Below are 27,138 nucleotides of genomic sequence, written 5' to 3'. Positions count from 1 at the left end.
TAACAGCCCTAGAAACCCTCGTGGCAGGAGAGGAGACAGAGCAGAGGAGCTCCAGTGTGGGCCATGAAACCGGAAATAGCTTTCCTGTGGATTTCCCTGCTTTCCCCCAGGCATTCTAGATCTCTAGGATCTCTGGATCCTTAGAGGATAGTGGGGTATATGTATGCACAAGTGTGTTTGATGAGTGTGTGAGAGTGTGTATGTCTGGGTGTGCATGCCTGTCTGTTAATGAGTTTGTATGTGTCTTTGTGTTGCATACACGTAAAAATGTTTGGATGCATGGGTGTGTATGTGTGTGTTTTGAGGGCATATGTCTGTGTGTGTATGAGTGTGAGTGTGCATGGGCATGTGTGTGCTGTCCCAGGTGTGAGGATGTGTACATATGTGTGTGTGTTTGTGTGTGTGCATATGCGCTGTCCCAGGGGAGCCTGAAGATCCATAGTGGCAGATGTCTTTGAACTGTGCACACTTCCAGCAGGTTCCGGGCTGTGCTAATGGGTGGGGGGAGGGAGGAAGCCAGGAGAGGAAGGCTGTTAGTGCTGGGGTGTAGGGGATGAGGAGACTGAGCAGCGGGTGTCTCTGCCCTGCCCGCTCACAGTGGGATGGCATCAGGGTCCTGGGTCAGAGGCTGGGTGGAGACTGGGTCCTGAGGCCTGCTCTCAGGGCTGCCCTTGCAAGAGCTCAGAGGTCCTGCTCTGACATGGGAGGGTGATGTAAAGGCAGGGCCAGGGTGGGAGGGAGGCCAGACTGTGGAGTGTTTAGGCCTGCATTCCCCAGCTCTACCCCCAGGATTCAGGAATGATGTAAGCAGGCTGCAGTTCCTAACTCTAGGCTCCACCCATTCTGCCTGAGGGCCTGCAAGTCCCAGGTGTCCCTGTGTGCCCCCTTCTGAGGCTGGCATGACCAGAGTCATGCTGAAAACTTCTGTCTCTAGTCGGGACTACCCAGACAGGTGCAGAAGAAGTCCCTGTCTCCTGGAGGCGGCTGGTGAGTCCATGGGTGCATTCTTACTAAAGGTCACAGCAGCTGAGGCTCTCAGACCCCTTGTGCTGGAAAGTTCTATTTTTTTTTAATAATTTATTTATTTATTTATTTTCAGCATAACAGTATTCATTGTTTTTGCACAACACCCAATGCTCCATGCAACACATGCCCTCCCTATTACCCACCACCTGGTTTCCCCAACCTCCCACCCCTGCCCCTTCAAAACCCCCAGGTTGTTTCTCAGAGTCCATAGTCTCTCATGGTTCACCTCCCCTTCCAATTTCCCCCAACTTCCTTCTCCTCTCCATCTCCCAATGTCCTCCATGTCATTTGTTATGCTCCACAAATAAGTGAAACCATATGATACTTGACTCTCTCTGCTTGACTTATTTCACTCTGGAAAGTTCTGTTTCTAACTCATTCCTTTTGTTGCAGTTAGTGCCCAAGCCCAGGCTGAGTTTGTGAAGTTAGAGTTGCGCACCCCTCCCCCAAGGATGGAAGTGTTTCTTCTGGATAGGTAAGGGGTCAGAGTGTAGGTGATGTGGGAAAGAAAGAAGAAAAATCTTTAAACTTCCTTACTACCTATAGCCTATTGACTAGTCCTTGAAAAAGGCAGAGTAACATTCCTCTAGGGACTCAACTGACTACATGTTAATACATTGCTAAGGGCAAAAAGCAATCCTAGCCTGAGCTTGCCTCCACCCCACAGCGCCCCCCAAGTCCTGTAAGTCTACTTTAATGTATAAAAATTCCTTTGGAAATTTCCTTTATCTAGACCCCCCAAGACACATGTTAGCAGTCCTCCCCCAAGCACATGGCCTATCAATGTATATCTGAAGAGTCTCATGACTAAGATTTTTTTTAGATGGTAATAAATGATCTTTTCCCAACAATAGCTAGCCCCTCAAGGTCCTGGAAACCTTTCTTCCAGAATTCCTTAGGCTATTCCTAATCCCCCCCCAACTTGAAAGTATATAATGGGCCAGTCCTCATGATCCCATTAGAGATCTTTCTGTCCACGTGGATTGGCCCCGTGCTCTAATAAAATCACCATTATTCACCTAAGATGTCTCAATAATTCTTCTTGGCCATCAGCTTCAAACCCTAATGTCTTTCCTACATCACAGGGACACTGAGAGGATGTGGGGTAAAGCCTGGTGGGTCACAGATGGTCAGACCTTTCCTGGGCAGAAGGGCATTGGTCAGCAGGGCAGATTCTGAGAAGAGAGCTCAGAGACCACCCATTTTCCCTCTGTTTCCCCTGTCGCCCCAACAGTACCTGGGAACTGGAAACAGGGATGTGGTAGGAGAGATCAGATGAGAAAGGGGAAAGGACTTCCCTGTCTGCAGCTGGGAGGAGCCTCTGGAAACATAGGGCAAAGTGCAGATGATGAATGACCTGAAGTTCCTCCAGCAGCTCAGGAAGTCAGAGGAGAGGGGCAGGGCTGTGGGGCTCTGAGGAGCAGAGAAGGTGTGTGCTGAGAGTGGGTGTGTGCAGAGCATGGTGTGTGTGGCCTACGTGTCTGTGCTCCATGGTTGACAGTCCTCTGTGCTCCAGGTCTGGGTGTACGCATATGTCACATGGGGAAGCGGGAGCTCTGACATGGGTGTTTAACCCAGAACTTTGAGCTGGCTTTCCACTGGGGCCTACAGAGTATGCTTTCTTAGAGGAGCCGAGGTCAGCACCAATGGGAAGAACGTGGACTGGGAATCAAGAACACGTGGGTATCAGCTCTGGCTCTAGTTCTCAGCTGGGCCCCTGTGAGGCATCACCTCTGGGAGCTTGGATGTCACCTGCTGTCCAACCATAAAGAAAAGCCAGGTAGCCCTTCTGTGCCAGCATCCCCAGGGCAGGGGACCAGAAAAAGGAAGGGGGCTGGAGCAGGGGATGGCATTTCAAGGCCCAAAAGGAATAAGGGAATCCCTCCCGCCACTGGGAAGCGTGGCGGGAGGGATTCTACATTCAGAAATTCCTAGGATCTTGCAGGAGCCCCAGACCCCCCAGTCTGGACAGCCCAGCCCTGTCTCAGGGCCCAGGGCTGTCTCTGCAGGGAGCACCGTTCTCCACTGCCCTCTTGTGGCCCCGAGCCCTTCGCAGGTCACTGCTAAGAAACTTCCCTCAAGTCCTCAGGACCTTGTCCCTTACCCCCTGGTGGAAATTGCATTTATCAGGAAAAGAGATCTTTGGCCTCCTAAGTCCATCTTTCCCCCATCTCCACTGGTTTCTGGAGGCATCAGCATCTCCTGAAGGCTGCGAACGTCTTCCTGACATTTCATCCTCTTTACCATTGTCTGAAGGGTTAAGTTGTGATTTGGAGGATGTGCGGTGGAGACAAAGGGTTGAGATGAAGATATTGAGCCGAGAGCAATCTTTTCCCCTGGGGTCACTGTACAACCTCGGCTTCTAGGGTCATTGAGATTTTTGAAGGAAAGACAGCAGAGCAGGGCTACTAACACTCCTGGAGAGAATGGGTCTGGAGCAGACTGAGAATTATGAGTCTAGGCTTCTGTGAATTTGCACCTGAGCTCAGTCCATCAGCCTCAGAGGAAATGGATTGGCAGGAGCCAGGGGGGAGGAGACAGGGATGCTGGAGGGAGATGGCCTGTATGACCAGACGCTGGCAGAACTCCTTATTTCCAGCTCTGGAGTCCCCTCCCCCCACCAGGCTGCCCTTGGCCCTCCCCTTCTAGTGCTCAGTGCTCATTAGTGACTGCTGGTCTTTGGGGAGACCCCCAGGGAACCACGCTGATTGGATGGGCAAGGAAGGGGGAGAGGGTGAGGGAAGGACAACAGGTAATGAGGGAGGAGGAGGGGTGGGATGACTGAGATTTGAACAGGGGTCCCATGATCACTGAGGTGCTGGGAAGGCTTGGCAGGGGACACTGTCCTGGGGCAGATACTGAAGGGCTGAGGGTGAGTCAATGGGGGTGGGGGTGGGAAGGAATATTGAAAGGCACTGATTTCCACTGATTTAGGGGCTTATTTTGGGACACCTGGTGAAATAGGAGCCAGTGACTTTATGGAGAACTTCCTGTGTGCAAGAAAGGATTACAGGTGCCCTGAGAGGATATGGGAGGGATACACATACTTTCTGTTCCCCTTCCTGTATTTGCAATCTGTCACAGCTCCTCCCAGGCCTGGGTGCCCCATGTATGCCTGTCTGAGGGGTGCAAGGACTGTCTGGGCAGTTCTCCTGTGATGCAGAGGCAGAGCTCGCAGACTCTCTGTGGTGCACACAGCCCCCGTCACACCTCAGCAAGCACCTCCAGTGAGCCTAACCCCTGTCCTCACTCCTCTCAGAATGCCCAAGACACAGAGATAGCTGACTGAGAGGACATGGAGTGCCCTCCCAGAGTTTCCCGTGCCTCCCAGTGGATGCACTGGGGCAGGTCAGGCCAAGCCTCAGGGCCTGACCAGGCAGCATGGCAGGCAGGGAGGAGACCTGCATCTGGAGCCCTGGAGAATGTTCTGCGAGGAGCAGAGTGCTGCAGTCATCTGTCAGCCATTGACATTTTACATAAGGACTGCCAGGCATGTCCCTCCATGCCCTTATGTGCCAGTCCACTCCTGGATCCATGGGGTGGTTAGGGATTGAGGCAGGGAAAGGGAGATATGGACACGGCGACATTTCACCGCGATACACGGCGATAGGGGGAGAAAGGCCTAGTAAATTCGTGCCAAGACCAAAGATGAGAAAAACAAGATAGAGTCAGTCCATGGACCTGGAGAGTCTAATAGACCCAGACACAGTCAACAGACACAGACAGTGGTCAGTTGAACAGAGAAGGAGACAGAGACAGAGCCAGGGGAGGGGAAATAGAAGAGCATCTGGATAGCAGAGCTAAGGATCCAAGACAGACACAGAGAGACACCCAGAGGCCAGAGACAGCAGAGACAGACTCAGAGACATGAAATGGACCCAGGTTCAGGGGTGGGAAAGCCATGGACCCAGAACCCAGAGACAGATCCATGGACACGGGGCCAAGATGAGGACAGCCAGAGAAATGTGCACAGAGAGGCTCCTGTGTGTGTGTTTGTGTGTGTGAGGAACCCAGCATTTCAGAGCTCTAGTCACAAATGCAGAGTCCTCTGGTGCTGAAGGGACCCCCGTATTCCTGCATCTGCAGCCCTGCTCTGAGCAGTAGGGGGCTGGGGGGACAGAAACCAGATGCAGGTTAGAGACAGACTGAGCTGGGAAAGAAATGGCAGAGCCCAGACTGAGATCAGAGGGAGAAAACTGAGAGTGAGGAAGGAAGAAGAGAAAGGGACAGAGGACACAGAGGGACAGAGGTGGAGAAGGACACTGCTGGAGGCAGGGGTGCAGGAGAGAAAGGGGGAGGGAGGGCACAACTCACTGTAGGAGGGAGAGGGGTTAGGGGGAGACAGGGCTGTGGAGAAGCAGCTCAGGGGCAGGGGGGAGGCCAGTAGGGCTCCTGTCTCCCCAGGGAGCTGGGCTGGGCTGACACAACCTTGGGGTGAGGTGTGGAGCAGGTCATGCATTCTCAGGGTGACCTTGTCCCTCAGGGTGACCTTGGTTCTCAGGGTGACCTTGTCCCTCTCTCCTGGGTTCAGTACAGTGAGCCTGTCCCCCTGCCTGCCTCCTTCTTCCCAGTGGAGCTGACAGAGGCCCCTGCAGGAGGCTGACTCATACTGGATTCCTCGGTGGGGATCCCTTCCCAGCCTGCAGGGCTGCCCTGAGACTCTTCACCAGAGGCACACAGGTGTCTTTTAGGGCGGACCCTGTGTTCTCCCAGGCTGGAGAAGGTGGTGAGGGCCCCACTGGGAAGCACTATTTCCAGGGGAAAACCAGGTGGATGTGGGAAGACAGAGTGGAGGTCATGCCTACTCTCGCATGGTCCTAAAGGTCATTGTGAAGGTGACACTTGCAGCCTATGACAAATGGGGACCTTCCTGGGGGCTGGGGCAGCCCTGGTGTTATTTTTCTGTGTGTTTGTTACAACAAGGTAGCAGAATTCCCAGGAGCATCCCAGCCTGGTCCTGGTCGGTGGAAGCCTGGCATTTTCCTGAAATACTGGGTCCAGGCGTCCTGCCCTTGGGGAGCTCACAGTCCCTTTCCTGCCCACTCCTATGCAGAGTAACCTGGTGACACTTACCCAGCACACACCCACAGGTGCACTAGGACTAGGGCGATTTCAGAATCAGAGCCAGGGAAGGCCGCCTGGAGGAGGGGAGTCAGGAGGGGGTGTAGAAGGAGAAACCCAGCAGGGCAGGGATGGAGGAGAAGAGGAGGAGAAGCTCTCTCTGTTGTTTCTGAAGCAGGATGAGCCAACTCTAGGCCAGGCAGGAGACAGCTGAGCTGGGTGGGAATCAGCAGCTGGACTGGGGCAACAGCATGTAGGGGAGGGGAGGGAGGTAGATGCTCACAGACAGGCTGGGGATCTGAAGTTGCTGGGATTGGAACTGAGCCACTGGAGGGAGCCCTGAGATGTGTTGATGTGTCAGGCAGTGATGTGTGTGTGCACAGTCCTTTGGGGAAGTGCATGTCCAAGTGAGCAGATCCCCTGTTTGTGTCTGTGTATGTCTGTGTGTATGTGTGTGCGTGTGTTGTGTGTGATGAGGCAAGTGAGCTGAGATACAAGGGGCTTTGTGTCCCAGGCTGTTGTGTGTCCATCTGTGTGGGTGATGGCATGTTGGTCTGACTGTGCGCCTGTGGGCAGTTGTGTGTCTCATGAGTGAGTGGTGTCTCAGCTGCTTTTATGTATTTTATTTGGTTGCATGAGGTGGAAGGCAGCATGTGTGTGTGTGTGTGTGTGTGCGTGTGCTTTTGCCCATGTTGAGGGGTGGGGCCCGCCCAAGCACCCCTTGCTGACTCTCTCCCTGCTCTGGCTCCCAGTGACCATGCTGAGGTTCTGACAAGGAGGCAAACAGAAACATGACAAACTGCTTTGCCCACAGAGACCAGAATCAGTGCGAACCGTGCGCAGACGCCCGCTGGGGAAGCCCACATGAGTAGCCTGAGGACCAGCCATCTGTGGAGTCCTACAGGCACAGGCTGCTCCTAGGAGAAGGTGCCCCCACAGGCACTAACAGTCACAGAAGGACACACACTCACTGGCTCATGACCTCCCTCTCACCTTCCCTCCTCTCATCCCTGTGGTCCTGCCTTCCATGGCCTCCATATGCCTACCAGGGTGTGTGGCGATGGGGTTGGGAGGCTCACTGGGACTTGGGAGAATTGCTCCTTTTACTTGGGTGGTGTGTGTGTGTGTGAGTGAGTGAGTGAGAGAGTGTGTGTGTGTGTGTGTGTGTGTGTGTGTGTGTAGTTTGTCTGTTGTACGTGTGCTCACCCTACCTTCACTCCTTCCCCCGTCCTGACACCCTACCCGCCTTTGGGCCTGACTCCATCTCCCCATCTCTGTGTATCCTGCCTCTGACCCTGGGCTCCTCTATTGGCCTCAGGCCCACATGTCCTCCACAGGCTCCCTCCCTCCCTCCTGTTTCCATCCTTTCCCCTGGCCTTTATCTTTCCTCCCCATACTCCTGCTATCTCTCCCTCCCTGGCACCTGACACTCGGCAGCAGGCCTGGTTCCTCCACATCATTGCCCTTCTGCTCTGCCCACACCCACCTTGGCCTCCCCCTGCAAATCCTCCTCCTGCCCTCCCAGGCTCTGCCTTTGGCTTCTGCCCCCCTTCAGACTCCTCCCTGTCCTCTATGTGTTTCTGTCCAGGTTCTCGCTTTCACTGCCATTTCTCGAGCTGGGTTACAGGTGTGCTCCCTGGCCTTTGCCCTCCCCCCAGAAATGCCCCAGAAATCCAGTGTGGCCTATTTGCTTCCCTCCTTCCCCATCCTGAAGCTGCAGGCAGGGCCTTCCAGTTCCTGGGCTCTGCCAGGACTTCCCTGGTGGTGGGGGGCAGTGAGGAAGCAGGAGGTCTGGGCTGATTTGGATCCCAGACCTGTTCCTCCCTGAGTAGCCTCCTCACCTGGACTCAGTCACCTGTACCAGGTGGGGAATACCTGTCAGGGCTGCAGGAAATCCTTCACTGGGCTTCGGTGGGCATCAGCACTGTGGTGGGAAGGCCACAGCCTCGGCACCCAGTGAGCGCCCAGTAACTGAGCTTTTCGTGTCTGCCCTATCTCACTCTGCTCCTCTGGCCCTTAGCCGGGAGGCAAAATAAATGTTTAAAAGAGAGAAGAAGGAAAGTAATAGACTGTATGAGCCCAAATCAACTGAATACCAATAACTCCATATGTTTCTCTAAGTTCTAAACTCTGAACCCAGGAAACTCCGTCCACTTCCAGGAAGGTCCTATACTGACTAGATCCTCTTGTTTACCCTAATGTCTTAAACTTCTGTCTCTCTTTTTTTTTTAAAGATTTTATTTATTTATTTGACAGACAGAGATCACAAGTAGGCAGAGAGGCAGGCAGAGAGAGAGGAGGAAGCAGGCTCCCTGCGGAGCAGAGAGCCAGATGTGGGACTCGATCCCAGGACCCTGAGATCATGACCTGAGCCGAAGGCAGCGGCTTAATCCACTGAGCCACCCAGGCGCCCCTAAACTTCTGTCTCTTATCCCTGCTCTGGAACAAGTGGCTCCTTATTTTATCTAGAACCTGAACCCAAACATCCCCACCTTCTGAAGGTTGTACCCTTGTCTTCCCTGCTTCTCTCTTCTCCAATCATACCCCTTCCCCACTTTGGGTAGAATATTTGATTCTCTTCCTTCCTGGTGAGAAACAAAAACAGTAACGGTGTAGGGGGAGCTGCAGACAGTAGTGGGAGGGGTGAGGAAGGAGGGGAGCAAGGAGCATCACGGGGAAGGCTCACAGAGCTGAAAGGGCAGGGCAGGAGTACAGAGAGGAGAGGGGTGAAGGCAGTGGCTGCTTCTGTCCTCTGTCACCCCTGCCCACTGTCCAGGGGGCTTCAGCACAACCGGGAGGACAGGTATGTGGGGTCAGGTCTGCCTGGCCCCTGTCACCACTGCTGTCCTAGGACAGAGCTCAGGAGTACATTTGCTGCAGAGCTCACAGACAGGTTGATGTCCGCACCTGCGTGTGGTCGGAAACGGAAGCCGCGCTTGGCGTCTTGCCACACACGTGACATTGCACCTTCTCCCCGTGTGGTACCGTGTGTGCTGCAGTAGGTCCTTCGTAGCAAAAGCTGTCACCCATGTGACATGTGAAATCAGTCTGTGGAGGTCACTGTGGAGCATGACGGCTGAGGGGATCCTGCGAGGGAAGCTCTGGCCATACTGGGAGCGGCTGTAGGGCTTGTGCACTGCGCCTCCTGCCCTGCACGCACACGGTAGCTCACGGGGTCCTGGTGCTTGCAGTACAGTGGGTACATGGGGCACGGGCAGGGCTCCTATTCCTAGCACCACAGCTCCTGTGGATTCAGATGGAAGACACCGCCAAAGGCCTTGCTGCACCTCTCACAGGTGTGCTACCCCACGTGTGCCCTCCTGAGATGGTCCCTGTCACCTCCCACCCGCCACCTGTGGTCCCTGTGCCTCTGTGGCACCCCCCCCCCCCCAGAGTGGCTCCGCTCAGCTGGGGATGCTCAGGAGGCTCGGGGGCACTATGGTGGGCATTTTCATAGCACGCGGGAGACCTGGCCAGCCTTGTTCCTGTGTAGATGGTCTCTGCCTCCTGAGTTTGTAGCTGTTCTGGAACTCCTTGGTGCACAGGGCACACGTGTAGGGCCCCTTGCTCTTTGTCTTCTTCTTCCAAATGGTTGAGACCTCGGTCATGGCCACCATTGAGGTTGTGGCTACTAAGGCAGCAGTGATGGCTGCAGGGATGGTGGTGGCAGAGATGGACATGGCCTATACAGTGGGCGACACCACCAGTGGGGGGGGGGGGCAGAGGGCGCTTCAGAGCCGCTGGGTCCACTGTGGGGGCAACTGGGCGGGGGCACAGCAGCAAGGGCAGCAGAGGTCGCAGTGGATTCCTGGGGGACGACTGGAAGAGGGAGCAAGTCCACCTGGATGGGCAGGGGCTAGGGCACAGCTAGGGACACTGGCACCAGCTGGAATGGACACTGGGTGCAGCCCTGGGAGGCAAAGAAGGGGCATGGAGCTTAGGCCAGACTTGGACGGGGTCTGGGCCTGACCTGGAAGTGGCTAGAAGGAGTTCAGGAGGCTGCCCTCTCCACTGGGCAAGTACGGTGGACAGTAGCATGCAAGGGAACAGAGGGAACATAGCCTCGTCCACGATGGGGCATCTGGAGACAACAGGGGCTGGAGGTACGAGGCCTGCAGTGCCCAGGCTCAAGGTACCACTCCTGAACCGTTGGGCTGGGCCATGCCTAATGCAAGGCCCTAGGGCCTCCGGCTTTTAGCCCACAGCAGCTGGCCCGAAGGAGATAGGGAAAGTAGGGCCTGGGCCAGTTCTCTTCATTACCTGGTGACTGGGGGTCTTGGGCTTCCCCCAGCCTCCTGCCCTCTACCCAGCAGGGAGCGAATAGCACAGGGAGAAAGGAGAAGGGATTGATCTGGGGACCAGATGTACACATAGACATCTCCCCTGAACCTCCCCTTCTTGTCCTCGCGCAGGTGCACATCTGGGGAAATCCCAGCTGAGGAGGGGAGACAGCCCAGGAATGGTGGAACAGACACAGATCAAACACCCAGATGCCCCTTCCCTACTGTTCTGTCATGACAGCCATCCTTCCAGTCCTGCCTGCCCCTTTTGCCTCTAGGAATTCTGGCTGTATAGTCTTGGTTGGGCCACTCCTCCCCTACCCAGCACAGCAACTGGAACACAGGAGGTGCTCAGTTAGTGCCCTTGGCCCATGCCTCCTGCAGATGTGTCAGTGTGATTTGTAGGAGATTCTTCTGAGATCTGGAGCAATTCTTTCTGCTCCAAGTTCAGTGCTCTTAGTATAGTTAGTAAAGACTCTGTCTCTTTAAGGACCTGCTGCTACCCTCCTTTCCCTCCCTCCACCTCCACCCCAAGTCTTTAAGGCACATAATTGACAGTTTAGAGGGATGTCAGCAGTATCAAGGAGAGGCAGTGGTTCCCTTTTCCCTGAGATCCATGGCTTGTTGGCCCTTCACTTGTCCATTCAGCCCTGGGTCTCTAAGTAGGCTCCACCCCACCATCCACCTATGAGAAGTCCTGCCTCTGTTTGAAGATTAATGTTCAGGAAGGAGGAAGCACCTTCCTTTGGTCACTGTTTCAGGGTCTTGGGGTCCCTTCATTATGGTCCTCTAGAGCAGGAAGCTCTGCAGGCAGGGACCGCGTCTTTACTTCCTCCAGCACAAGGCTCGAGGCTCATTCAGTTAAATGCTGTGATCACTGAGTGACTCGGGAAATCCCTCGGGGGGGAAAGCTTGAGCCAGTTCCCTTTTAGTTTTACCCCTGGAGTGACTGGAAATGTGGCTGAGGCAAGGATGGGTGGTGATGGTAGAGGTACCAGTAGGATATTCTGGGAGAAGCACCTGGGTGGGGGGAGGTCCTTCTATCCTTGATTACAGGACTGCTGCATGGGCTCTTTAACTGGATCTGGGATTTGCCTCTAATCACTAAAGGCTGGGCTCTGCCAGGCTCTCCTCACTCCCCTCTTGCCAACCAACCTCCTCCATACCCAGGACCCAGGAAAGTTTGTTTACTTCTAAATTCGCATCTACTGCCAACATAGTCTCCCGCAAAGTCTATTTTAAACCCTCAGTCACCTCCTCACCCATTTAGGGCCTCACTAGTCTTCCATTGCCCACCTTTAGTCTTTAGCCAGGATTCCAGCTAAACCACCCTCTTCCTACTTACACATCCTTCCCAGGCCCCTTCTGCCCTTTGGCCCCAGCCCCCTGAGGCCCAGCCTCCTCAGTGCTCACACTCTTGAGGCCCCTCCTCTGTAAGGCCCCGCCTCTCTAGGGCCTCAACTCCTCCAGGGCACCCTGTGAGCTCCACTCCTAGTCCTGACTCTTCTTGGCCAAGCTGCTTCTTCTTCCAGGGTTTGGCTTGCACTTTCTTCCCAAGTGTTTATCCTCTGAGGCAGAAGAAGCCCAGGGGTAAGTGATTTCTCCTGCTTATAGAGTTGGCAGGAAAGTTGAGACAGAGCCAGGGAAGAAGTAGTCTGGGCTTGGTGTGCCTCTGGCTGTTTAGCCCCATGGGGTTTGAGCAGAGGGTATTTCATGGCACCAGAGCTAGACTTTGGTTGGGGAGTAGATGTAGATCAGTACCTTGTGAGTTTGGGAAGTATAGGGAGGTTTACTGGGGTCAGAGTGATACACAGGTCTAAACTCTGTTCTCCTCCAGCCCAGAAAGGTTCTCAGCTCTGATGAGAAAATGTGAGTTAAGGGAAGTTATTCCTTGGTGCTTCTCCTCCACCGTCCTTCCCACCTCTTTGCCCTGCCTATTCCTAGTCTTTCCTTTCTGTCCTGGTGCAGAGCTTGCTTTCTTCATCTTTGTCTCTCCCACAGGGCCCAGCACGTAGTAAGCTTATACATGTTTTTTTAATGAATGGAGATTTTTCCATCTGGCTCTGCTGCCTCCTTCACGTTTCACCTCATTTCTCACTGGAGCGTTTGAAAGTCTCTGTGTCCTATCTTCTGAGGGAGGACATCGGTATGCACTTTGCAGGATAGCAGGTCCAGTGTGATAAGGGGGTCCCCAATCACCAGAGAGGATTTGAGGGTCTTCTTCCCCCTCCAGGATCAAGGAGATAGGTATCTATTTTACAGCTGCTCAAGGTATCTCCCTTTCTTATCTAATTTTAAATGTTATGGTGGGGGATTGATTATGAGCCAGGTCAGGCTAGAGGCAGAAAGATTTCCCAGGTCCCCTGGGGTGTGGCTGCCTCATGGTCTTTAAAAAACTGGCTGGCCAAGAGGCAGTTTGCTGTTATCACAAAACATATTTGCAACTCTTTAACTACAAAGGCCTTTGGAGTATTAAACTCTTCTCCACCCTCCCTGTCTCCCTACTGCCATGTACGCTGTGGGCAGCACCCCAAACACCAGAAGCCCAGACAACACTAATCCATGCGTGACTCCTGTTTCCTTGGTTATATATGGTGAATGTTGATTTCTCTTACCCTCTAGCAGTTCTTGGGCTACTTCTCTCCATTATCAATTAACATATGTTATATGCTTCCAGAAGGCAGATTCATTTTAACCTTAATTAAAGCAAAATCATGTGGAAAGACCAATTTCTTCAACAAGTATATTCCAAATTGATCAGTATGATTTTGGGATGATATTCATTTGGCTTATCCTTGTCCCTTTTTTCTTTAATTGTCACAGAAATCACAAAACAGAGTGGGGATGAGAAAGAACTAGGAAGAGGGATAAAGAGTTTCCCTTAAAAAGTGGTGGCAAACTGCCTCTCTGCCTACTCGTCATCTCTGTCTGTCAAATAAATAAATTAAAAAAAAAGTGGTGGCAGAAGCTGGATGTTGTAGATTCTGTTTCCTGAGGTGGTGTGAGTCTCGTGGTTCTTGGTGGAGAAGTCGTATGGATCTCTATTTTGACAAGAGCTCAGGACTTTGAGCCAGGATACAGCTTTCATATGACTTCAATGATCTGGTATCTTTCCAACAACAAACCAAAGGAAAACCAATTAACTTTCCAAGGGAGCGAGTGGTGAAACAACTACCTAGAGTTTTGAGAGGACAAAGCACAGTTGATGAGAGAGGACAGAGACAGCCAAATCCTCACATGGGAGGACAGAAGGACACATTAAAGATATGAAGGAAGATAACCAGAGAGACTGTTCGCCTTTCCTAAGCCATGTTGTATGCAGTGTATTGCTGAGGGTGTCTATTGGGAGGAGGTATATGGAAGAAGGCACCATGGGCTCTGATCACTCATAACTGCTAGTCTAACAGTAGAGACAGAGTATAGTGATGGATGGAAACACTGGGTGAATTTCTAGATTCTGTGCTTGCAAGGAAAGGAAAAATTTGAGGGGGGAAAACAAGGTATTTAGCAAGGTTTCTTGGAAAAAATGACTTGAGGTCAGTGCTCATTGTAGACAAAGGCCTTCCTATATTACAATTGTAATGAGGTGGATAGACAGATGGATTTCCTTCTACTCATTTCTCCTGAGGACATTTATTAGATGTCTGTGTTGAAAATGTTCAGGGTAGAGAAAAGGGTGTAGAGGCGCATGGGGAAGTAAAGAGGAAATTGATTTTCACTGTTGGCATCAATGTAACACATCACTTTCCAATCCCTTAATTTCAGACCATTCCTGGCTAAAAGGCTAGTCTCTTCCTGATTGTTTTCTAGAAAATCTAATTCTGTTTATTCCTGGTAGCCCATCTAATTTCTGAAAACCTCCAGAAACATTTATCAAGTTGATCACTTTCTTTTGGCATGGCAGAAATGTTAAGAATTTCCAACACTGGGGGTGCCTGCGTGGCTCAGGCATTAAGCATTTGCCTTCGGCTCAGGTCATGTTCCCAGGGTCCTGGGATCAAGCTCCACATCGGGCTACCTGCTCAGCAGAAAGCCTGCTTGTTTTTCTCCCACTACCCCTGCTTATGTTCCTTCTCTCATTATGTATCTGTTAAATAAATAGATAAAATCTTAGGGAAAACAAAGAATTTCCAACACTGGATTCTAACTGAAACTAAACCTCTATGTTTTCAAATCATGAATGAGAAACATTGCATTCTTCATTATCCCAAAGGGACTAAGAAAAAGTACCTGTTCACAACCATCCCAGAATGATACTAGATAACTTGGAGTGTATACAGCTTCTAAAAAAGCCCTGGTTATCTGATCATTTACCCAAATATGGTACAATGATACTACTATGTGTGCATGTAGCATGGACTCCATAGGCTATGGGAAGGAAGCACATATGTTTTGGTCTATATCTGCATAGATTTTGAGCTACATTTGAGTGGATGGATTTGGTCAACATCCAGTTGGTCTGCTGTGTTATTCTGCATCAGGATGGGTTTCACTGACTTGGAATTCAACTTCTGCCTGACTGGGTGGGGATTTTAGAGGTCTAATACTGGGGGTGGTATGGTAGGTGGGTGAGTTAGAGGAGGTAGCTGTGTTTCCTCTGGGTCTAATAAGCAGATGGTTTGAGGTTTCCATGTCTTCAAGTTCAAGTCTTAGTTGCATGCAGTAATATTTATTTGCAGAATTAGGGTTTCTAGTCTCTTTGAAAGAACATGAAGCAAGCTGTACCCTAAGGAGTTTTTATTTTAGAAAGGGAGATGAAAGCTTCTTCAAAGTAACATGCAAACAGAATATAATACAAAGTAAGATCATAGGTGGGAGGATACCTGGTAAGTGATCCATTTGGTGAGGTTGTTCTCAGAAACCTCCTGGGAGATAAGCTTGGATGAAGTCCCAAAAGTTCATTTTTGCTTTTGTTTCCTTTGCCTTTGGAGACATATCTTGAAAGAAGTTGCTGTGGCTGATATCGAAGAGGTTACTGCCTATGTTCTCCTCTAGGATTCTGATGGATTCCTGTCTCACATTGAGGTCTTTTATCCATTTCGAGTTTATCTTTGTGTACGGTGTAAGAGAATGGTTGAGTTTCATTCTTCTACATATAGCTGTCCAGTTTTCCCAGCACCATTTATTGAAGAGACTGTCTTTTTTCCACTGTATATTTTTTCCTGTTTTGTCGAAGATTATTTGACCATAGAGTTGAGGGTCCATATCTGGGCTCTCTACTCTGTTCCACTGGTCTATGTGTCTGTTTTTATGCCAGTACCATGCTGTCTTGGTGATCACAGCTTTGTAGAAAAGCTTGAAATCAGGTAACGTGATGTCACCAGTTTTGTTTTTGTTTTTCAACATTTCCTTAGCAATTCGGGTCTCTTCTGATTCCATGCTAATTTTAGGATTATTTGCTCCAGCTCTTTGAAAACTACCGATGGAATTTTGATCGGAATCGCATTAAAAGTATAGATTGCTCTAGGCAGTATAGATATTTTAACAATGTTTATTCTTCCGATCCAAGAACATGGAATGGTCTTCCATCTTTTTGTGTCTTCTTCAGTTTCTTTCATGAGTGTTCTGTAGTTCCTCGAGTACAGGTCCTTTACCTCTTTGGTTAGGTTTATTCCCAGGTATATTATGGTTCTTGGTGCTCTAGTAAATGGAATCGATTCTCTAATTTCCCTTTCTGTATTTTCATTGTTAGTGTATAAGAAAGCCACTGATTTCTGTACATTGACTTTGTATCCTGCCATGTTACTGAATTGCTGTATGAGTTCTAGTAGTTTGGGGGTGGAGTCTTTGGGGTTTTCCATATAAAGAATCATGTCATCTGTGAAGAGAGAGAGTTTGACTTCTTCCTTGACAATTTGGATACATTTTATTTCTCTTTGTTGTCTGATTGCTGTTGCTAGGACTTCTAATAGTATGTTGAACAAGAGTGGTGAGAGTGGGCATCCTTGTCGTGTTCCTGATCTCAACGGGAAGGCTGCAAACTTTTTCCCATTGAGGATGATATTAGCTGTGGATCTTTCCTAGATAGATTTTATGGAGTTCAGGAATGTTCCCTCTATCCCTATACTTTGAAGCGTTTTAATCAGGAACGGATGCTGGATTTTGTCAAATGCTTTTTCTGCATCAATTGAGAGGACCATGTGGTTCTTCTCTCTTCTCTCATTGATTTGTTCTATCACATTGATTGATTTGTGAATGTTGAACCATCCTTGTAACCCAGGGATGAATCCCACCTAGTCATGGTGGATAATCTTTTTGATGTACTGTTGGATCCTGTTTGCTAGGATCTTGATGAGAATCTTAGCATCCATATTCATCAATGATATTGGCCTGAAATTCTCCTTTTTGGTAGGGTCTTTGCCTGGTTTGGGGATCAGAGTAATGCTGGCTTCATAAAAAGAGTCTGGAAGGTTTCCTTCTGTTTCCATTTTTTGAAACAGCTTCAGGAGAATTGGTGTTATTTCTTCTTTGAAAGTTTGGTAGAATTTCCCAGGGAGTCCGTCAGGTCCTGGGCTCTTGTTTTTTGGGAGGTTTTTGATCACTGCTTCAATCTTGTTACTAGATATTGGTCTATTCAGGTTGTCAATTTCTTCCTGGTTCAATTTTGGGAGTTTATAGTTTTCCAGGAATGCATCCATTTCATGTAGGTTGCTTAGCTTATTGGCATATAACTGTTGGTAATAATTTCTGATGATTGTTTCTACTTCCTTGGTGTTAGTTGTGATCTCTCCCTTTTCATTCATAATTTTATTAATTTGGGCTTTCTCTCTTTTCTTTTGGATTAGTGTGGCCAATGGTTTATCGATCTTATTGATTCTTTCAAAAAACCAGCTTCTAGTTTCATTGATATGTTCTACTCTATCTCTGGTTTCTACCTCATTGATCTCTGCTCTAATCTTGATTATTTACCTTCTTATGTGTGGAGTTGGTTTGATTTGTTGTTGATGCTCCACGTCTTTAAGGTGTAGAGACAGCTGGTGTATTCTGTATTTTTCAGTTTTTTTTGAGGGAGGCTTGGATGGCAATGTATTTCCCCCTTAGAACCGCCTTTGCTCTATCCCGTAGGTTTTGGACTGAAGTGTCTTCATTCTCATTGGTTTCCATGAATTGTTTAAGTTCTTCTTTGATCTCCTGGTTGATCCAAGCATTCTTAAGCAAGGTGGTGTTTAGCTTCCAGGTGTTTGAGTTCCTTCTGAACTTTTCCTTGTGATTGAGCTCCAATTTCAAAGCATTGTGATCTGAGAATATGCAGGGATAATGTCAGTCTTTTGGTATCAGTTGAGTCCTGCTTTGTGACCCAGTATGCGGTCTATTCTGGAGAAGGTTCCATGTGCACTTGAGAAGAATGAGTATTCTGTTGTTTTAGAGTGGACTGTTCTCTATTTATCTATGAGGTCCATCTGTGGACCTTACATTTTGACAATCGTTCTGGCGACAGGATTTCTCAGATCCTTCATGAGAGCATCCCAATTTGTATTTCCCATGTCTTTGCAGCAACTCTAGGCTTCTTTATTGTGACCCTTGTCTTCTTGCTCATAGATTTGCTGATTCAGGAAACTAGGCAGAATTTCCTGATTCTCAGCCTGTTTGCATTCATGGACATCTTCATTCTCAGTTTTGTCATCATCTCAGGCTTCATTAAGGGGGACCTGCACAACTAGAAACTCTCAAAAGAGGACAATGTATAGGTTCGACTCAATGACACATCTCACTTGAGCCCTCTGGGCTCTGGAGGATTTGTGCCTTTTGACTTCCAGGGGATTTTCCATGGATCAGCTACCTATATCTATCCTTTTGCTGGTTTCACCCTTATTATTACCAGAGTTGAAGAAGTCATGATTCCTGAACGTTACATCCCCATGGGCATTGTGATTTCACTGTTCATCTGCTTTTTGGTGTCTTTTGGTGTCTCTGCAGCACTTATACTTACAGTTTCTTACTACCAGACTTGACCTGGGAGCACCTTGCCTGAGGCATTTCTCTGCATTGGTTGGGGCTACTATGTTGTATGTCTATGTTGTGCATCCTGTCCACTTTTCACTACAACCCATAGTTGGAGGTGTAGGGGTGCAATAAATAACACCCCCATTTCCTCCTCCTGTGTTTGGAACCTATTGATAATCATGACATAGAGACAGACAATTAAATCATCAACTGTAGATCTGCAGCCTAATTGGCTTGAAGGTCAGTCTTGCATTAGTCACACAGATATATTCATTATCACCAGTCATTCTGAGCAACCTATGCCTCCCATTATAGGAGAGAAGCTGTTCTTATTATATTTTCTTGTGTATCAGTAGGTTGGAATGTGTGTGTCCTGTGGGCAGGTTGGTTCTGGTTGAAAAAAGAAAACCAACAAAAACTGGAAGGCACTGAGCAGAGCATGCTCACTGCTATCTCCTCAACTCACAATCAAGTCACATTGAGAGGGGTGGTGGTGGAGAGAGGCCAGGAATAGTGCCCTGCTCAGTGGTGCTCAAACTCCAGCAGGTGCCACCTCACTTGGAGGGCTTGTGAAAACACAGATTGCTGGGCTGCACCCCAGCATCTGTGATTCAGCAGGTCAGGATGGGGCCCAGAACTTACACTTCTAACAAGTTCCTATGTGATGCTGATACTGCTGGTCCAGGGACCACACACTGAAAAACAAAGCTCCAGAGGAAGGCCTTAATGGTGTAAAGATGGAGTGAGTGAAATAAGGGTGCATTTTTATTGTCTGGAAAATTTAAGAAGGATGAGAGTATTTATACACTTTGGGATCAGAAAGGAGCTGTGCTTGGATACAGAGGGCTGGTACAACCTCTGGAGATGTTACATTTAAAGTCTACTTTTCTGAAACGTTGAGAACTTGAAAATAATTATTGAACACCCTCATTAGCTATTCGCTCAAGTCTTTATCAAACTTCTAGCAAAGCAACTGATATCCAAATTATCTTTGAGGCTCTTTAGGGAGGAGAGGGAAGGGAGGGGCAGCTGAGGGCATTATGGAATTCATATAAGCTGCTTCATGTTCCCTGCCCCCCTCTGCATTTCTGTAAGCACCTTCCCTGTGCCAAGCACCTCCTTTGGGAGAGACTGCTTCCTAATTGAACTAACATTCAGAGACCCAGGGCCCTCATTAGGAAATGTCCTCAGGAAATGTTCTTGAAATAGATGATGAGTCTACTATTTATACCTCTGTTTGGCCCTTTAATTGTTTCTAGAATGAAAAGAAAAATTAAAAGATATCTAGGAAACTTAAGATATAGTAGTCAATCAATACATCTCTCTATATTCATTCTCTCTGTCCTAAATGCCACTTATGGTTGCTTGGTATAATTATGGGCAGATCCTTATACTGGGAAGTGAGGGTTGAAAGTGGGAGTGTGGAATTCAGAAGGAGGAGGAAGCACATAGATCCTGGCCCTGCCCTCTTGATGCTTTTGGACTGTAAAGGAATTTAAGTGACACACCAGGACACCACCAGCTGAAAATCAGTCTCAGCTGACCATCAGGAGGGCCTATTAATGCTGACAGGAAGGTGAGAAATGCTGGAGATGGGGATCATTAAGGATGGCTTAAGAAAGTATTCCAAGATGTGGAGGGAAGGTTGTAGAATAGGGCTGCGAGGAGCTAGAAGGACAAGACTGGACAGAAGGAGTGAAGAGGGTGTCCCTGGCAGGACAGGTGACTTACGCAACCCACATGCTCATCCCAGGAAGGGTACCTTAGGATGTGAGGAGCTGAGTTAGGAAGGAAGTGATAGGCCTGAGGGTAAGGGGAGAAATATAGCAGGGCTCTGACAGCTGGGACAGAGAGCTTACCCTGAATAGAAACTATTGGAATACTTGCAGATTATTCCATGGAGATAGGGTATTTCTGAATACAATGTTTGAGGACCATGATTCTCTATGTTGTTATAAGCTGGATTTGTAGTAGACTCTCTCAAGATTCCCAATCATGGCTTTGCTTTCTCTTCTGAAAGTTTGCATGTTCATTTGTTTGTTCTACCTGAGTTTGTTTGTGTCATAAAATGTGATTATTTAATTCCCAGATGTTCTGTTCTTTAGGTTGCTTCTGAGGTAACTTGTTATTTTGTCTACAGGCCCACTTTCTCTCATCTTCAGTGAAAGTGGGAAGAATACAAGGACCATCCTGCACAATCCAGTTGAGGGAAACAGAAATTATCAAGCATTACTCTTCTCTGACCCTGACTTTCAGATGGTCCTCCTCTGGGATTCAGGCTTAGGTTCCATGGATGGACTTCAGAAGAGTGTGCAACATTTTTTTGAGGTGACCAACCTCAGAAGGGTCCGTGATTCAATCAATATGAACAACCACCATTGTGTCTTTGTTGAGAGGAGATAGCTGGGGACAGTTCTCCAGAAAGAGAAACATGGTACAAACAATTAGATGCCAACTACAGGAGCCTCCAAAGATAGTTGAAGGACCTGGAGGAGAAAGAGGAATTGGAAAAAGGGAAATGGGTTAAGAGGGAACTAGTCAGAGTGGTGGCCCAACTTCCCTTATTCTGAATTCTCTTTCTAGCAGGTATTCCTTCTTTGTATTGTCCATATCCTGGCAACTATAGGATTCTGGTTCCCCTTCATGTTAAATCTACTGAATGTCTGCCATTTATCAGGCTCTGTACCAGGTCCTCTACCAATATTATCTCCCACAATTCCTGTGTTGAGCCTGTAGTGCAAAGAGTGGAGTCAGTCCCTCCCTCAGTCATGGCATGTTCGCACCATAGCATCCTGTCAGGTCCCTTTTCATAATGCATTTCATTATCCCCTTCATCCTTATCTCTATTCTCATTTGCCCTCCTCACCGGAGACACTTATTTTAGTGTATTTAACAAACTTTCTTCTGTTCCATGTTCTCTATGTGTAGGTAAATATTGTCTTCCTTTCAACAAACACAGTGCCATCTCTGTCAGGCATAGGTGTAGATGCGGGAATACAGACAGGAGCAAAATAGTAAAAAAAAAAAAATCCTATTTTCATGGATTGTACATGCTTATGGCATGAGATAAATCATGAGCAAATAAGTAAAACATATTTTACATTAAATAGTGACAAATGCTATGGAAAAATGAAGGCTAGAGAGACGAGGTCTGTTGTCTGTGGTTAGGAGCAGATTGCAGTTGTATGTGGGGTGATTCATGAAGGCTGAATTTTATTATTTCACCAAATGCAGGGAAGGGAGCCTCTGTGTGGATACTTGGGACAGAAGTTGAGCAGTTATAGGGGACAGCAAATACAAAGGCCCTGAGGTAGGGTCTTGTCTGATATATTAGGAGGCTGAATGGTTAGGAGACCAGTGACTATAGAGAAATGAGTGGGACGAGAGAAACAGAAGGCTGAGCGGCCACTGGGTCAGTGACAAATCCTGTAGGACTTTGTAGGTTACTGAAAATACAGACTTTGGTTTCTATTCTAAATTAAAAGAGAGACCAATGGAAGGTTTTGAACACAAGGGGCCGTTTTAAAAATGTACTTAGATGACATTGTGCTAGACACATCACGCTGCTTTTACTTTGGCTACCTAAATTGGTCTCTGAGATCTACCCAAGTTGTTCTCTGTAAAGGTACTTTATCAACTCTGACTGCTGTGTACATTTCATTGTGCACACGCGGCACATTTTACTTACTTACATGGCTCATTATATTCCTCTAGGAACAGAGGCTATTTTACTGTGCACATGTGGCACATTTTACTTACTTACGTGGCACATTATATTCCTCTAGGAACAGAGGCTGGCACAGCTCCCACTTCCTGCCACCACAAAGAGTCCTGTGATGAATATGGTCATATGGGCCCCTTATGGACTCAGGAGAGTTTCCTGGGGGTGTGCCCCTTGGAGGGAGAGAGATTGTGGGTTGAGAGGGAGTGTGAGTTCTTAATTCCACTGGGATTGTGCTTAGGATGGTGCCCCCATGACACTCCCACTAACAGTGTGTGAGGATTTGTATCTCCTCACTGAATTCTCATGCTCATCTAGTGAAGGTTAAGTGAGGTCCCTTGTGGTTGAGGAGACAGAGGCTTAGAGAGAGTGAGCAGATTCCCTGAGTTAATGTAGTTAAGAGAAAGGGCCAGGGCTTACATGCAGAATTTCTGACCTACTGGTCATTGCTCTTACCCTTATAGTAACCAGCATTGCCTCTTCCAGGAATAAGATGAGCCGTCCACAGGCGAACAGATCGTTATTATTATTATTGTTACCACTACTACTATTACTATTATTATTGCAATTTTGATGTTTGGTTTAATTCCCGAAGCTTAGGACCCCCATGTATTTAACACCAGGGGATGATGGTAGAGGAGCAAGCCTATGTCAGATGATGAAGGAAGGAGAGTGGGGAACCACTGAAGGGTCTGGAGCCTGGGGGTCAGTGGAGGATGACTCAATCACATTTATAGTGTAAGCTTCCATGAGCTAAGAATTGACTCTCCTTCTCTATCTTAAGTGAGTTGATAAATCATAACACTGGAACTAGTGGGTGGCAAATAAGGCGTCTAGATGGATTTGCAGTCAGAAGGTCTGGCCCATAAGTCAGTTTCCTTTCAACAATCTATAGAGAAGGTTTTCCAATTATTTTCTTGTTTTTTTTTTTAATTTAATTTTTAAAATGTAAATTCTTCTTAGTTAACATATGTGGTAATATTGATTATTGATTTCAGGAGTAGAATTTAGTGATTCATTACTTATATATAACACCCAGTTCTCACCACAGGTGTCCTCCTTAATACCCATTACTCTTTCAGCCCATACCCATCCGCTTCCCTCCACCAGCCCTCAGTGTATTCTGTATAAGACTTTCCAATTTTTATGTGATCTTTCTGTCTTTAAAAACTTCTGCAGGGGCACCTGGGTGGCTCAGTGGGTTAAGCTTCTGCCTTTGGCTCAGGTCATGATCTCAGGGTCCTGGGATCAAGCCCCACATTGGGCTCTCTGCTAGGCAGGAAGCCTGCTTCCCCTTCTCTCTCTGCCTGCCTCTCTGCCTACTTGTGATCTGTCTCTCTTGTCAAATAAATAAATAAAATCTTTAAAAAAACACACTTCTGCAAACATCTAAAATTTTCTCAAAACCAACGCCTGAGTAGGGAGGACAGTGGGGACTGCTTCCCTTTGTTTTCTCTGTACTCTGAGGTTCTTTTCTGGTCATGGCTGTGAATTGTTCATCCAAAGACTTGATCTCCTCTTGGGAAGTAGTCATTTGAATAGCAGCAGGGGATGAGGGGGAAAGAAGAACCACATGCAGGGTTCATTCATTAAGAATATATATTGACATATTCCGGCAATGTTTCACGTGAGTTAAAAATAATTCCTTGTGAAAAATTAATAGGAAGTTAAAAATGTGTGTTTTAATATAAGTTCACAGAGCGGGGCATAATCTCCAAGTCCCTGTCAGCTGACATCACAGATCATACAGGGTGTGTATGGAGCACTGTGTGGCCGGTGAGGAGACTGCCTGCAGAAGTGACCTCACCTTCTCTCCTGGAACACAGAGAGAGAGGCAGGAGAGAGAAAAAAATATTTAGGTTATGAGTCACTGAGTTAGGGGACTTACTTCTTTTCTTTCTACCCATCACACATTCATAACTGTGGACATAAAAACTGTAGTGAATCTTTCCTAGTTGCTTTGGGTGATGGGATTTGAATGTAAGAATTCACAAAACTAAATTCCTCGCTCCTCTCCCTTCTCAGTCATAGACCCTAGATTGACTACTGCCCCCATTTCTCCAGTGTTTCCTTCTCAGGCAGCCTGGTCCTCCCCTTCTTACAGGTGGTTACGAAGGCTCTGCCCTTTTCCCCTTCTTCCTCTCTGTTCACTGCACCCCTGTGGGACTAGGTGGTAAAGGGAAGGGGTTGACTATACATTCTTGGCCATCAGCACAGCTAAATGGATGATGAGGAATGAGGAGAAAGGGACCAAAGTGCCAGTTGATCTTGGCTAGCTGATGTTGGAGCTACAGGTTTATGACTGGGGTAACAAATTTATATTTTAATCTCAGATGATATTTTCAAAATGGGTCTATACTTGTAATGAGGCTGACCAGTCCATGAATTAACCTGTCATGACTCACACTGAAACAATGCTCGCACATCCTATGTGAGAATTACTCTACAATAATTCATGACCGGTTGTCTTATGGCTTAATTAGTACATCGCCCTACATGAGTTAGATAAACGCAAGTTGGAATATGTCCTGTGGTGTGCTGAAAAGCAGAATGTTGGGAACCATTGTCCTTTTTCCTGGAGGGAAAGCAGTATTGAGTTTTCTATGATGTCCTCTATGTTTCTATGATATTTGTAAAAGTTTCTATGACATTTGTGCTGCAACAAGTGACATGGGACTTCTGAGCCTTAGGTGGTTGATTGAACACCATTTTCCAGTAAATGTTTATTGTTTACTTAGGCACATGGAGGGATAGCACATAACAGAAAAAAAATATGAAGCAGCAACTCTGAAGCCTGAGCAACAGAACTCAGCAGCCCCAACTCAACTCAGCTTCACTCAGCCTCATCGAACCTGATCTCAGACTCTCCACTCCTGGGCTTTCTACAGGTCTCTGATCCTAGAGTCCTCTTCAATCCAGCTAGAATGCCATGTCAGGCACTTCGCAGAATTGGTCCAAAGCTGGTACGCAGACGAGTGCTGGAGGAAGATGTGAACGAGATGGGCCCTGCCAGAAGACGGACCACTCTGGATTTAGTGGCCCTAGGTGTGGGCTGCACAGTGGGAGTAGGTGTGTTTGTCCTGGCTGGGGAGGTGGCTAGAGATGTAGCAGGACCATCCACTGTGGTCTGCTTGTTGGGAGCCAGCCTGTCTTCTGTGTTGGCTGGGCTGTGCTATGCAGAGTTTGGTGTCCAGGTTCCCTATGCTGGCTCTTCATATCTCTACACCTATGTCACGATGGGTGAAATCTGGGCTTTCATCACTGGCTGGAACCTTATTGTCTTTTTTGTTGCTCATACAGCCACTGTGGCTCGGGCTTGGACCTTAGCTTTTGACAATCTGCTTGGGAATCAGATCTCTCAGACCCTGCATGAGAGCATCTCACCAAGTGTTCCCCAGCACCTGGGAGAAATTTTAGGCTTCATTGTTGTGGGCCTTATGTTGTTGCTAATGGAATTGCTGATTCTGAGGAATAGGTGGATTTTCCTGGTTTCCAAAGTGGTCACATTGGTGAAACTTTTGGCTCTCAGTTTTGTCATCATCTCAGGCTTCATTAAGGGAGACCTGCACAACTGGAAGCTCACAGAAGAGGACTATGTAAAGGCTGGACTCAATGACACCTCTCACTTGGGCCCTCTGGGTTCTGGAGGATTTGTGCCTTTTGGGTTCAAGGGGATTCTCCGTGGAGTAGCTACCTGTTTCTATGCATTTATTGGTTTTAGCATTATTATTACAAGAGTGGAAGAAGCCCAGAATCCTGAGCGTTCCATCCCAATGGGCATAGTGGTTTCACTGCTCATCTGCTTTTTGTTATATTTTGGTGTTACTGCAGCACTAACACTTATGGTTCCTTACTACCAGCTACGACCTGGGAGCACCTTGCCAGAGATATTTTTCCATGTTGGCTGGGTAACTGCCTACTATCTTGTAGCTTTTGTATTCCTCTGTAGTCTTTCTCTCAGCATCTTTGGCTTTATGTTCCCCATACGTAATCTGATATACATGATGGCACAGGATGGCCTCCTGTTCCCTGTCCTTGCCAGAATCCAAAGCAGCACATACATGCCCAATGTGTCCACTGTAATCTTGGGCGTTATCGTAGGGATCATGGCATTCTTCCTTGGACTCACTGATCTTCTGGATCTTATGTCAGTTGGGGCCCTGCTAGCTTACTCCCTGATGGCTCTTTGTGTTCTCATCCTCAGGTACCAGCCTGAGAGGAGGAATGGAGTAAAAAAAGCACAGGAGCAGGAAGAGAATGCAGGACCTGCAGCAGAGAAGCTAACACTACAAGGACTATTTTTTCCAGGCAGCACTGCCCCTACTTCACTCTCTGGCTGGGTTGTCATTGTTTGCTCTTCACTGCTTGTTCTGCTGCTGACACTTCTCTGCCTGGTGCTGGCCCACTGGCCAGGTCTGCTTTCTGGAGCCACAGGGCCTATCACAGTGGTTGTGCTGCTCCTGGTGCTTATCACTGGGATCACTGGTGTCATCTGGAGACAGCCACAGATTTCCACTCCCCTTCACTTTAAGGTCCCTGCTGTGCCTTTCCTCCCACTTCTGAGCATCTTTGTGAATGTTTATCTTATGATGCAGATGTCAGCTGGCACCTGGGCCCGATTTGGTGCCTGGATGCTGACTGGGTTTGCTATCTACTTTGGCTACGGGATCCAGCACAGCTTGGTCCCTTAACCCTACTTCAGTTAGGACCAAAACTGTAGACTCAGCAGTGAACTTAGCAGTGGCAGTCTGTATTTGAGTTGACATCGTAGTCCAGTCCCCTGTGATAATAGAGTACTTTTGGGCACATGGAAAGCTTGGCTTCGCTTGGGGAGTTGGTGGGAGAACACTAATACAACTCTTTTATTATGAAATGAAGAGTGTGTCTTTGTTGTTTCTCCTCTTTTCTGTCTACTTTCCAATTGTGTCTGTACTACATACTAGGTTTTAAAAGTTATTATTCAAAGAAACCAGAAAAAGTGTTTTGTTTTCTTTTGGTTTATATTCAGTAGGGAAATACTGGGTAATATGGTAGTTTTATTTTTAATTTTCTGAGGAAATTCCGTAATGATTTCCATAATGGCAGCATCAATTTGCATTCCCACTG

General features: G+C 48.0%; 1 protein-coding gene across 1 annotated transcript in view; it reads left to right on the top strand.

The window, feature by feature from the left end:
• LOC123947060 (cationic amino acid transporter 3-like) overlaps window positions 1-26,790 on the top strand; it is a 44,362-nt gene extending 17,572 nt beyond the window's left edge. Inside the window, exon 2 of the mRNA XM_046013019.1 lies at window positions 24,921-26,790. Coding sequence (XP_045868975.1) covers window positions 24,957-26,723 — 1,767 coding nt within the window. The 5' untranslated portion in view covers window positions 24,921-24,956 and the 3' untranslated portion in view covers window positions 26,724-26,790. The remainder of the gene's footprint in view (window positions 1-24,920) is intronic.
• The last annotated feature ends 348 nt before the right edge of the window (window positions 26,791-27,138 follow it).

The sequence above is a fragment of the Meles meles genome, chromosome 7 (genome assembly GCF_922984935.1).
Source record: "Meles meles chromosome 7, mMelMel3.1 paternal haplotype, whole genome shotgun sequence".
Lineage (NCBI taxonomy): Eukaryota > Metazoa > Chordata > Mammalia > Carnivora > Mustelidae > Meles > Meles meles.
This window is presented reverse-complemented; position numbering and strand designations above follow the sequence as displayed.